This window comes from Myodes glareolus, chromosome 3, assembly GCF_982192425.1.
Source record: "Myodes glareolus chromosome 3, mMyoGla1.1, whole genome shotgun sequence".
NCBI classification, from domain to species: Eukaryota; Metazoa; Chordata; class Mammalia; order Rodentia; family Cricetidae; genus Myodes; species Myodes glareolus.
In genome coordinates this window covers 86,809,408-86,823,177 of record NC_142028.1, presented here as the reverse complement: position 1 = coordinate 86,823,177, position 13,770 = coordinate 86,809,408, and the positions used below count along the sequence as shown (strand labels likewise).

General features: G+C 41.2%; 1 protein-coding gene across 1 annotated transcript in view; it reads left to right on the top strand.

Annotated features, from left to right (window-relative positions):
* Positions 1 to 4,914, top strand: part of Fyb2 (FYN binding protein 2) — a 104,764-nt gene extending 99,850 nt beyond the window's left edge. Inside the window, exons 17-20 of the mRNA XM_048453234.3 lie at positions 822 to 915; positions 3,474 to 3,630; positions 3,715 to 3,748; positions 4,126 to 4,914. Coding sequence (XP_048309191.3) covers positions 822 to 915; positions 3,474 to 3,630; positions 3,715 to 3,748; positions 4,126 to 4,138 — 298 coding nt within the window. The 3' untranslated portion in view covers positions 4,139 to 4,914. The remainder of the gene's footprint in view (positions 1 to 821; positions 916 to 3,473; positions 3,631 to 3,714; positions 3,749 to 4,125) is intronic.
* The last annotated feature ends 8,856 nt before the right edge of the window (positions 4,915 to 13,770 follow it).

Below are 13,770 nucleotides of genomic sequence, written 5' to 3'. Positions count from 1 at the left end.
CGGAGTTCAAGGGTACAGTCCGGCACCCAGTTCTTGTTTCTTTACATTGAAAGCATACAAAAATCTATGGTTAAATGCTGCCAAAACCAGTTACCTTATTGCGGTGTGTTGTATGACAGATGTCCCCAGCATCTCGGGCATTTGAATACCGGGTTCCAGCTGGTGGCACTGTTTGGGTACACTGAGGAGATATGGCCTTGGTGAAGGAAGTATGTCACTTGTGGGTGGGCTCTGAGAGTTTAAAGACTCATGTCATTTCTAATTTGTTGTCTGTGTGGTGCTTGCTGCTCCTAGTCACTGTGTCTGCCAGTTCCCTGCCAGAATGGACTCTAGTGTCCCAGGGATCATGAGCCCAAATAAACACTTCCTCCTCTACTATGTCTTAGTCACGGTGTTAAGAAAGTAATACAGCACCTACTCCTCCACGAGACACGTTGTTTCTCTTTTCCCACTGCTCCCCTTGCACACAACAGTCTCTCTATACCACACTGATCTCATTTCATGTTTGATTGCTATCAAGAATATTGTTAAGGATATAGCTCAGTGGTAGAATGTTCCTTCAATATAGATGAGGCACTGGGGAACAAACACACATGTTTGTATAAAATGGAAAAATAATTGTATTACTGTTCTCAGTAGTTATGAAAACCTGCTCTTGTAGAGGGGCGTGTATGGACAGATGAAATGTCATATTATATATTATTAAAATTATACATACACAAAATTCGGAGTTTATCCTGAAACGGGATAACTTCAAAGACTCACAAATTTAGAACTTTTGTTATGCTATACTTTACCTTAACTATGTCATTTCTTGCCAGTTTTTCTCCCAGAAATTTCTTCAAAACTAAGAAGCACAACTTAGAAAAGAATAGAATGGAAAAAGAAGAAAAACTTTTCAGAGAAAGATTTCAGGTATGTTCTCTTCTGAGAGTGAAAATTAACAGAAAACTAACACTCTTGACAATTAGAAAGTTCTACTCTTAAAGGTTCCATTAGTCTGCTGTGTCTTGGCCATGCAAAGATAAAGATATGATCTTTGACTAAAACAATCTGATATGTTCCTATATTGGCATGCCTTTGGACCCTGCTATTTCACCTGGTAAAGCGTCAAAGATCTGGTTCAAGGCTCTAGTCAAATCCCACTCCCCAGCACATTTGTGCAATGCAGATGAGAAGAGACCCTTTTGTACTTCAGCACCCAGTGCAAAGCTGGATGTGTTGCATTTGAGCAACAGTCTGGGTTGCATTTGAGCGGCAGTCTGGATGTGTTGCATTTGAGCGACAGTCTGGATGTGCTGCATTTGAGTGACAGTCTAGTGAGTGAATGAGTGAGTCAGTATCTCAAACTCACATCCTTCCTTCAGTGCTCCCAAGTTGGCCCGGTCCTTCCTGATTCTATGTTCTGCCAAAGTGAGAACTTTGAACTCAGTAAACATTTCAAACACCATCCCAGTGCTAGACATGGATTAAGAGAGACAAATTCTGTCAGTCAGAGCTCTACCAGAAATGTTTCTAGATAGTTTCTTCAAGTCACAGCCACATCTAATCTGTTTCCTCTCCTCAGATTCTGTCTCTGCTCTTTCTGCTTTGGCAACGAACTGCTCATGATTCTGTTTCTAAAAGAGCTTGCACCTCTACCTCACCTTGCATCTCCTTCCTCCAGGCACCGACTTGGTCCACCCAACATCTGACATCCCCCTGCTCCTTTCTCCTTCTGCTGTGTTCACTTATCAAGACCCCGTTGAGGCATCTTCTCGTTCCAGAAAGACCTGCTCAAACTTCTGCTTAAAGAAATTGATCTTCTGCTAACTAAAGAAATTGCTCTTCTGCTCACCTAAATACCAACTTCTGGTACAGGTCATCACAAGAAACTGAGAGCCTCTAGGGGACATAGATGATCTCATCCTCACATCCATGTGCGCAGCCGAGAACCACTACCTCACACTTCATGAACTTCCCAAACTGCTTGGAAAGTGAACTAAAAATAAGACTGACTATACATAAATACATTAACTGTGAATATAACCTGCTTGGCCAACGCTGATAAGGAAGTTGTTATCTGAAATCACCACATACTAGGATGTTATTTGATTAGATCAAAAACAACAGTATAGCAATCTCTGGTTGAAAAGACCCCAATAATCTACCAAGGCTTTCTCCCTTGGCCTTGACTGAATGGGACAGAAATCCAGTCTCCTCTGTATGTCTAGGAGTCTATTCCTAATCACCCGAGGTGAACTTCCAGTTAGCTTTAGAAAAATGACGCCAATTCAATCCAGCTCAAATTAAAAAATACTGTGTACCTCACTGTTGACAGGACTTGAGGATGCAAAGGTAAGGAACACTCGCTTTAAGTTTCTTTTTAAAAGGCAGTGTGTTTACTGGATTCTCCAATAGGAAATAGTACAGAGTCAGCAGTAAGCTGTTCTTGGCAGTCACAAAGATATCACAGGTTGTTGGCAGCTGAGTATTTCAAGTAGAAAAAAAAAAGAGCACTCACATGAGCAAAGGCCTGGAGAGAGGGGAGCATGGTGTGTTTACAAAGCACCCTGGAGCTTCCTGGGGTTTCAGTAAGGACACAGACTAAGGGACAAGGAATGGCAGTATGCAAAGGACCCTGAATATCAAGCCAAAAAGATGTGGACCTCATCCTGAAGGCAACAGACTTCAGAACTGTGTAACTAGGAAGGTGACCTACTTAAGATTTGTTTATGGAACCACTAAGGATTCCTAGTAACCAAACACCACCCTGGAGAGAGGAAGAGAAGTTAGAGGTGTGTGAGGGTAACAGGTGGTGCTCGTAGTCAGAGGAGACCTTACACATGACCCTAATCTGCTAAAGGAAACACCAGTGACCAAAGCTACCTGTCCTAGGTTTTGTTTTCCTGATCAGTGCAGGAGAAAGTGAAGTATCCATAGGCCAGCTCATCAGGAAGCAATCCTGCGGGTTCACAACTATTTCCCACCAGGGATTGCTCCTTCACAAATGCCCGTCTTTCAGCATACACACGCATTTCCCCCACATACCCAACTACCACCATTTTAAAGTACATGTTCTCTGAAAAGGTGAGGATAGGGCATCATCTTGAAACAGAAAGTTAACTCTACAGCTTTGTTTAAATGTTTCCTCTCCTGGGTTAGGAGGTAGCTTTGTTACTCTTTCAGCGTACCTGGAGTTAGGGTATGTTCAGGGTATGTTCATAACCACCAGGACTTGTTCAATTATGTGTCAGTGGATGTGAAAACAGCTTTAAAATGTAATCACATTAGACAGATGTTTTGGTCTGGACTTTACTATAATTTTAAAGAATTATGTATTACTATAATTTTAAAGAAATGACGTAATACCCATCATTTGTTTGGTTAGTATCTAACACCCTGTATTTTAAGGTTACTCTATTGTATCTTCCATTGATTCTGGTACAATAACCATGCAAGCATGCCCTTACTAAAATAATTTCTCATTTTAGTATGGTAAAGAGATTGTGGTCATTAACAGAGCAGTAGCATGCTCCAGTAATTCACGAAATGGAATATTTGATCTGCCAGTAACTCCTGGGGAGCAGCTGGAAGTCATTGACACCGCTGAACAAAACCTAGTGATATGTCGCAATTCCAAAGGCAAATGTAAGTTTATGTTCAACTGTTTTCTAATATTAAAGAATTTTCTCTAGAAATCTCAGGTTAGTAATGTGGGCTTTGTTTCTACAGATGGATATGTGCTCATTGAACACCTACACTTCAAGTAAGTTGTTTAATTTTATATTCAGTCATGAGTTCCAGGTATACTAGTCTTAAGGGGACTTCTGAGTTTATTTAAAACCCAGCCATGCAGTTGGGCATGGTGGCACATGTCTTTAAACCCAGCACTCGGGAATCAGGCGGATCTCTAAGTCCACGGACTACACAGAGAAACGCTGTCCCCAGTAAACTGAAAATGAGCCATGCAGCACTATCGGGACCCGCATCAGAGGAAGCTGCATCACTGGCCTTCCTGAATGCACTCAGCAAACTAATGTGCAGAGCCCATTAGTAAACAGTTTTTAAAAATCATCTGAAATCTCCTAACGGTTCCATTGACCATCTAGTTCATACGCTTGCATGTTGTCTTTTCTGTCCCAGGCATCAGGGCTGACCCAGTAGGAAGATCTGCAAAAGGCAGGACGTGCCCAAGTCCCACAGCACGCTTCCAGCTCCTGTGTCAAAACGAGATGGGCTGTGGAGACTTCTGTCAGAAACTCAGATGAAAACCCTCAACATGTCAGTGTTGGTTTTACTTTGAAAAAGATTGTCTTTCAATGTTGATTTTACTACTGGTTTGAGAGAATGTGAAACAGAACGTTAGTACGCGAGCACTTGCCTAATGAGCCATAGCCCAAGTTAGACATCTTGCCGTATGGTGCCAGCGAGCTATGCAGACGGTGTAGTCAACTGCTAGTGTTAGTACACACCGAATGTAATTTCTTGGTGCACATCTACATTTTATATGAATTCTAAGGAATAAATAATGTAACCATGTTACTTTAAACAAACAAACAAAAACCCACCTGAGCCATAATTATTTGTTTGTTTGTTTTTAAACCAAAGTAAAAGACTAGAAGATACGTACTACTGAAGGGAACAGTTTGCTGAAAAAAAATATTCTTTTCTACATTCAGCCAGAAGTATTTTTTAGAAGAATCTGAGCATATTTAACAAAAATGTGAAGATATATACATGCTGTATCATGTTAAAACTTCATACTGTCTAAAATAAGGAAAATTATTAGCTTGTCTGTGCCCAAAATGTCCAAGTGTATTTCATTTACATTGACAGTACATAAAAACTGCAGAGCTGTAAACAACATTCTGATTCTACCTGATATGCACTGTATGTCAATAATAAATTCTACATGTGTTTTCAACTGTTAAACTGTAAGTTCATTTCCTAATTTTCTAGAGGACCCAAGTTTAGTTCCCAGCACCCACATGCAGTAGCTCACAGTACCTGTTACTCCAGAGGAAACGCCCTCCGCTGGCCTCCAGGGCACCTGCACTGATGTGGTTCATGTTCCTGCAAACAATTATGAAGAGTCTTCCTCATCTCCTTAAGCACCAGGCACGACGGAGGAAGGTTTTTTTCTGACAGCCTCATCCGTTCTACTTCAAAGCTAATTTTTAAGTGTCTACATTCTTCCATCTTCCCCTACATGGTCCAGATGGCGCTCACCAATTAAAGCCATGTTCACTCTAAAACACATGAATCAGAGGTATTTATAGAGGTCAACGCTTAGAGAATACAACAGGTAGACCACCACAACTAGCGAGCGTAAGGATTATACGTGGAATGAATGGCTGAAGGGTTGAGGAAGGTGGTATTGCAAAGGTGGCACTAAATGTGTGGGATAATCCTTTTGAGCACTGTGAAGACGTGCTTAATAAAGAGCTTAAATGACCAACAGTAGGAAGGAAGAGATTAGGTGGGACTTGTAGGGAGAGAGTTCTGGGATAAAGAGGGCGGAGTCACCAGGAGATTGGGGAGAAGCAAAGTGAACCTGCTGTGCTGAAGAAAGGTACCGAGCCACTGGGGGAACATAGATAAGAAATATGGGTAAATTTAAGTTGGAAGAGCTAGTCAGTTGACAAGCCTAAACTATCAAGTATTCATAATTAATAAGTCTCTATGTAGTTGTTTGGGAGCTGGCTAGTAGGACAGAAAATTCTGCTTACAAGTAAAGCTTGGTCTTGAAATGTAGGAAAATCTATATTCTTCCTGGAAACTGTGAATAAATTCAGGTAAATGGTATGCAGCAGGCCTGGTGGGAAATGGCAGAAATGGCTTCCTTTAAAGACTGTGGGCCCATTCAAGAATTAGGTTAAGAGGAAATGCCAGTGCTCTGGGGGGATTTATGGTTAATAGGTCTACAGATTATAAGAAAAAAAAAGACTTCTTTGCAATATTCATCAGGGGAAGTTCACAAGGCCCCTCGCCTAGATGAGCTATAGGCAATCAATGGCTTCTGAGAGAAAGACTCCATCTTCTACAGGACCAGGCTCCCTGATAGGTTATGTAAGCCCAAGGAGTCAGCTCTAAACACATGTACATAGGAAGAACACTAACTGGGCTCAGTACCGTGGGGGTGGGGGGTGAGAGAGAGAGAGAGAGAGAGAAACAGGAATTATAAAAGAGGTCAAGAACTGGGGTGGGGGTAGCAGAAATGATACAGCCACATTCAGAATTCTCAAAAAAAAAACTTATGAAAAATACACGGCTCACCTATTTGTTGCCTTTGGAAATGAATCTCCACAGGCAAAGACAAATGTGGCCTTAGCACATCACCACAAGTAAACGGAACCAGAAACAAACAGGTACATCCACTGGTGCCTGACACATTAGACTCAAAACTGAAGTCAGTCACAAGAGGTCACCAAGGTCACTTCATTTTGATTACAGGAGCAATTCTAAGCACGCACTCAGCAAACAGTGCACCTAGCTTCATTAAACAGAGCCAGCCAGATAGAAAGGCCTACAGTGACTTCAGCACCCTGCTCTCACCAGCAATCATCCGGACATAGCAGCAAGCAAAGTTCAAATGAAAATAACAGACATCTGCATAGTGTTTCATCTGTAGAGTCCAGAGTACACATTACTTTCAGCAGCCTAAAAATGAAGAACATTTTTAACACAAAGCGAGTCCTAATATATTTTTTAAATGTATGAAAGAATTCCTAGTATTCTATATGAACACAATGACTAAAACTAGAAATGAGAGTGCATAACTCATGAAAAACAACAACTATTGAACAAAGAGTGGGACATTAAACATTAAAAAAAAAGAGGGAAATTTCAGGATGTTTACACACAAATGCCAGCACCTGTGCTATATTCTGAACTCTTTCTACAGTGGGAGCAGTGTGGTTATAAAACTGAAAATGTAGCCTGAGCCGTCAGTCCCAACACTCACCTCTGAGTCGGCATGAGCACCCATCTCATCACTCCAGAAGTCAGTGCACATTTGCCAAGGCTTTCCCTTGCCAGTCACCCTGGAGGTCAACATGTGCGTCAAGGCTTTCCCTTCCACTCCCCATCAGCCAGAGCCATTGCTCTCACCAAGCCTTCAGCCAGGCCCATAGTCCTGCTGTCACCTAAGCAAAGCCAGATCGCTGCAGCCGCTCCACCTGTCATTTCTAGTCTCCATCGGCACATTTCATGTAGGTGCAGCGTTGGACCTGAAGGACACACCTCCGCTGCTGGGACCCAAACATGGACTAGAAACATGGGTTAAAAGTGATTTCCCTTTTGTTTGTTCTGTTTTATTGGTTAGTGCATGTTTTCATCCTGTCTTTTTGCTTTGCTGCATTTTTGGTTTTGTTAGTATTTTAGTAGTTTACTTTTTCATATACCTCCTCATAATTTTGTATATTATTAACTCACTGTGTTTTAACCTGTGTCACCAGAACGGGGCTCAACAGTTACACACACTGGCTGCTCTTCCAGAGGCCCCGACTTTGACTCTCATCACCCACATGGAAGCTCACAACCATCTGTATCTCCAGTCCCAGGGTACACATGGATAAGTGTATTAGTTCCTTTTCTGTTGCTGGGAAAACAAAACAAAAACATGTCCAAGGTAACTTACAGCCAATCTTCAAATACCCCCAACATGACCATTTAAAACAATGTCTCGCACCTGGTAACAACTCTGTACCAGCTACTTCTCGGTTGTTGATAAAACAAGATGACCATTCCATCATGGTGGAGAGGCATAGCAGCTAGCAGTAGGCATGGCTGCACAAGCAGAAAGTTGAGTTCATACCTTGAACTGCGAGCATGAAGTGGAGAATATAAACTGGAAGTGGGCCAAGTCTACATCGCAAAGCCTGGAACCCCGTGACATACGTCCTCAGTGATCAGAGCCTGGAACCCCGTGACATACGTCCTCAGCGATCAGAGCCTGGGACCCCGTGACATACGTCCTCAGCGATCAGAGCCTGGGACCCCATGACATACGTCCTCAGCGATCAGAGCCTGGGACCCCGTGACAGACTTCCTCAGCGAGTCCACTCTTAAACCTCTCCAAACAGTGCCACCAACTGAGGAACAAGGGCTCACATATCTGAACCTATGGAGAACCGTCTCATTCAAGCCACTATAATAAGTGAGTGAAAATGTAATTGATGGTAAAAGTTTAAACTAATTGAAGCTCCTTGGCTTCCAAATAGCCATCAAACAGTGAAGACGTTCACCAAGATAAATCATCGTAAGGACAGAAATCACATGATCATTTCAATAGATGCAGAGGAGACTTGACAAAATTTAACATGTCTTCATAATAAAAGTCTTGAAGTATTTAGGAACAGATAGAACATTCTGCAAACTAATAAATATTATATATGACAAACCTATTAACAATAGTATACTAAACAAGAGAAACTTGAGACCATTTCTTGTAAAATGTGGAATAAAAAGGTATCTACATTTTCTACTCATATTCAAAACAGCTTCTCAAATCTTGGCCAGAGCAGTTAGACAAAAGAAAGATATACCAGGAATAAAAAAATAAGGAAGAAGAAATCAAATTAACTGTTTCAAGCTGACATTCTATAATTTAATATTCTCTATTAAAAGCCCTTTTAAAGTGTATCAAAAACCTCAGTTAATAAGAATTTTCAGTAAGTTTCAGCATACAAATCCACATACAAAAGCAGTCGCTTTCTTACATAGCAGCAATGAGATTGCTGAAAAGGAATTAGGAAAAAATTTCCTATTTACAGTACCTCCGGGGACCGGGGTTGGGGGGAGCTGTACCCAGCAATAAGCAAAGACACAGACGACTTCTACAAGAGGTCTTTAAGACACTGATAGAAAATGCAAGATATTAGACCTTCCGGGCTCCTGGGATGGAAGAATACCGCACAAGCGCTTGCATTACTATAAGTAATCTACAGCGTCAATGCAATTCCCATCAAAATTCTGATGGCATTCTTCACAGAGCTAGAAAAAAAATAATACAAGAACTCATACAGAGAACAAATAGCCACAGAAGTCTGAAGAGAGAACCCAGCGACAGACATCACACTGCTTGGTTTTCCAACACACTCCAGAGCTGTTAGGGCACACGCAGCCTGGTACCCGCAGAAAACAGACATAGGCTGGTGGGGCAGCATAGTGACCCAGAAATAAACCCAACCACGATGACCACCTAATTTTTGACAAAGGTTTTAAAAACATGGAGATGGGAGAAAAAGACCAGCCTATTCAAAAAATGGTGAGGGGGAAAACCGGTTGTCTAACTGCAGATGAAGTTAGATCCACATCATTGCACCCTGCACAAAAAGCAATTTAAGTGATCAAAGTTTTAATATAAAACCTAAAATACTGAATATGCTAGAGGAAAACACTTCGAAATGTAGGTTATAGGAAAGAACTTTCAAAACAGAGTTCTATGACCACAAGGAACACCCTCCCCCAACAAAATTAACACATGGAACTGTGTGAAGTTAATTTTTTTCTGCATAGTAAAACAAGCTATCATACAGGGTAAACTGTCCACAGAATAGAATTTTTGTCACTTGCACGCCACATAAGGAGCTAATATCCAGAACTGAAAAAGAACTGTAAAAATTAAAGACTGAAAAATCAGAACCAACTAACACATAGGGTAATGAACAGTTAGTTCTCAAAAGAAACACAAATAGCCAGTGTTATTTTTATTTTTTAAAGGAAATGATGTTTATTAATTAACAGGCCACAGACCTGACAGGATTTATATGTGTCATTTTTTTTCCTTAAGTGAAAAATGTAAGGACCTTTTAAATATATATTTTGCTAGGTCCACTTATGGCTAAGTAAACTAATTCTAAGAAAATTCCTAGATCATCCACTCAATTTATTCCAGAAATAATCACTGGAAATTTACCAATAAGGTTTTTTTTTTAATGTTCAACATCCCTAGCTATCAAGGTAATACAAATGAAAACTACTTTGACATAGCATCTCATATCAGTCAGAATAGCTATGATAAAACAAAACAAAACAAAACAAATGAAAAGCCCCACAGGACACCACCAAACACTCCCGAAAATGTGGAAAAGAGAAGCCCTTACTCATTGCTGGTGGGTGTGCAAACTAGTACAGTCATTATGGAAATAGGTGTGGCAGTTTCTCAACAAAATTAAATGCAGGGCCCAGATGTCACCTCCTGGGCATATACCCAAAGGCCTCCATGTCCTACCCACGGAGATAGGAGTACATCCACGCATATTGCTGTGCAATCCACAATAGCAAGGATAAAGAACCAGCTTAGCTGCCCATCAATTGATGAATAATGAAATGTCATCTATAAATTTACAGAAAAAATAGATGGGCTGAAAACTACTATATTAAGAGAAGTGACCCAAACTAAGAAAGACAAAACTTCATGTTCTCTATCGTACAAAGATTTTAGCTCGTAATGTCTATGAGTGAAGCCTTAAAAAAGCCACACTAAACCAAAACAAGAAAAACCAAGGGAACTGACAAACAAAAACAGGGAAAGAACTGAGAGGGTAAAAAGAAACGCTGAATGTAGACAGAGGGACACATATGGCAGGAAAGCTGACAGGAGCTGGGTCGGGAGGACGGGGTAGGGAAGACGAAAGGAGCGGGAGGAGAATCAACTAAAATTTTGTTTGAAAATGTTGCGATGATAACTAAGATTTGTATGGTAATTGAAAAGAGAAATCATTACAACAGATACCAAAGAAATTCAGATTATTAGAACATACTTTGACAGCAACCTGGAAAATCTAAAGGAGTGATACACTCCTATACAGCCATAGCCTACCACCATGAAGCCAAGAAGAAAAACAACTTAAACAGATATGTGACAAACAATGAGGCCAAAGTGATAAGAGTCTCTCGAATCCACACACCACAGGCCCCAAAGGATTCCCTTCTGAATTCTCCTAGATTTTTAAATAATACCTGTGCTCTTCAAACCATACCAGAAAGAAGAAAGAGAAGAATGCTATCAAATTCATTTTCTGAAGCCAATACTACCCTGATACAAAACCAGACACTGGCAAACCAAATTCAATACATATAAAAAATACAATTCACTATGATGAAATTTATTTAATTCCACAGTTCATTAAGTATGCAAATCAGTAAGTGTAATACATCATTACATAAATTAGAATCAAGGACAGAAACCATATAAACATATTAATCAATGAAAATTTGACAAAGCTCAACATTCCCTACATACAACACCCTGAAAGATCTAAGAATAGGTGAAGCACATACCAACAATAGAGGGCATATACATCAAACCTATAGCCAATATTATACTAGATGAGCAACACAGAGCATTTCCTCTAAAACCAGGACCACGACAAGGGGGCCACTTTCAAGACTCTTATTCAATATAGTCCTCAAAATCTTAGCCAGAGCAATAAGGCAAGAGAAAGAAATTAAAGTCATACAAATGGGAAAGGAAGAGTTAAAGTGCCCCAGTTTGTAGCTAACAGGACCTTGTGCTTAAAAGACTTTAAACAGTGAGGTGGCTCCAAGGGTAAGGACACTTGTTGCCAAGCCTGACATCGATCTCCAGAAGCCACGTGGTGGGAGGCGAGAATCCACAGCAGCAAGTTGTCTTCTGACTCGTGAACACTAGGGCAAGTATGCAACTCCCACACATATTAAAGAAAGAGGAAGCGTAAAATATGAAAAAGGCTAAACAGTCCATCAAAACCTCTTAGAACTGAAAAACACCCTCGTCACAATATTAGAATATAAAATCAGTATATAAAGACTAGTAAACTTCCTCTATAACAATAACAAGTATGCTGAGAAAGAAATCAAGGAAATAATTTTATTTACTGGAAATGCCAAAAAAAAAAAAAAAAAAAAAGCAAAATGTGGACTAGAGAGATGGCTCAGCCATTAAGAACACTGGGTGCTCTCCAGGTTGAACTCCCAACACCCACCTGGCAGCTCACAATTGTCTGTAAATCCAGTTCCAGGGGCACCGACACCCTCACACAGGCATATGTGCAGGCACAACACCAGCGCCATATTGGCGGAAACCTAACAACGGAAATAAAAGAATTTTTCAATGAAATTTTAAACACCTAAGGAAAAAAACTGGAAATGACACTAGAAGGTGGAAACACTTCCACGCTCATGAATTGCCAGAATTCACACTGTTTGTTACCTGTCTGATTTTAAAAAGGATGCTAGAAACAGTGATTGGTGGAAAGGCCACTGATTCAACAAATGGCACTACGAAGAAGCTGGATATCGACAAGAAAAGGAATGAGAATTAATCCATCTGTCTCACTCTGTAAAGAAAAGAAGAAGAGGAAAAGATAGATCTAAACTATAGGCACAGGGGACCGGACAGACAGCTCAGATGAGCACAGGTTGTTCTTCCTGAGTTCAATTCCCAGCACCCACAGGGTGACTCACAACTGTTATAACTCCAGTTCCAGGGTACCCAGCACCCATGGCAAAACAGCAATGCACAATTTAAAAAAAAAAGGATATAGGTGGAAAGAGCTCCACTTACTGGCTCATGAGCAGACCTAAGAGGCACAGAAGGAAGATGGCGGATGCAGGACCTGCTAGGAGCATCACCTGTGCTCTCTCTCTCTCTCTCTCTCTCTCTCTCTCTCTCTCTCTTTCTCCACCCCAGAGTCTTACTCAGACTTCCTGTGGGTCGCAGTCCTCAACAAGTGCCCGTTTGTCTGCACTACCCCACACTGTACAATCGTACACACAGCCTGGGGCTCCTCAAGGCACCCTCTTTCCTGCCTCAGGCCCATGGGACGCGCTGTCCTGTGTGGCTGGGATGCCTTTCTCACCCCCGCCCTCCATTGCTGAGCTGTGTCGTACTCCTTATGGCACAGCGACCATCACTTTCATCAGAACAGCCATGGCTGCTCACCTCAAGACTGGGCTTGGAGATGGTGGACATTCTTTCCCAGAAGGAGGGGGTGGGAAAAGGAGGAACCGGGCCCTCACTTGTAATTCAGCAGCTATCTCCCATACCTCCGTAACTATTGTGTGTAATTCTGCCCTAATTACATGTGGTCAAAGCAGATGTTATACTTATGTGAAAAAAATCTACAAAGTCCATCAAAATGAATAAATGTCAGCAAAATATTTGTATTTTGTATTTTAAAAGTAAAAAGAGGGGCTGAGGACATCGAGTAGGTGGTAGACTGCTTGTCTTGCATGCATGGGACTTGGGTTTAATATCTGCCATGGCATAAACTGGGAATTACGGTACATGCCTCTAATCCCAACACTTGGGGAGCAAACACGGGAGGATCAGGTGTTTAAGGTTACCCTCAGTTTCATAGGTAAAAGTGGGTTACATGAGACCTTGTCTCCAAAAAATCAAGAGGGAAGGAGAAAGAACAGAGCTGGGGAAGGAGAAGAGGAGGAGGAGGAGGAGGAGGAAGCAGTGCTCCCAGTAGTACTGGTAATGGAACATTCATAGCAGCGAGTCAGCAGTGGTAGACGACGTGTGTTCAGTCAACCAAGGACACCCAAGGACACCCATGGCTCGTCCAAGGAGAAAAACAACAAATCTGTGCCCCTTACAACTGGGGCAGTTTGTAATCAAATAGAACACTTAGATATGGCTCAGGTTGAAAATACAGTGTACAGCAACAAAGACAAAAATGTATAACAATGGCCTGAAATCTCCAATGACTCAGAAGCAATTTCTTTCTGAGAAAGCTTTCTCAGGAATTATTAGCTGAAACACAGATTATCTTAGTGACTGGACAGAAACAAATA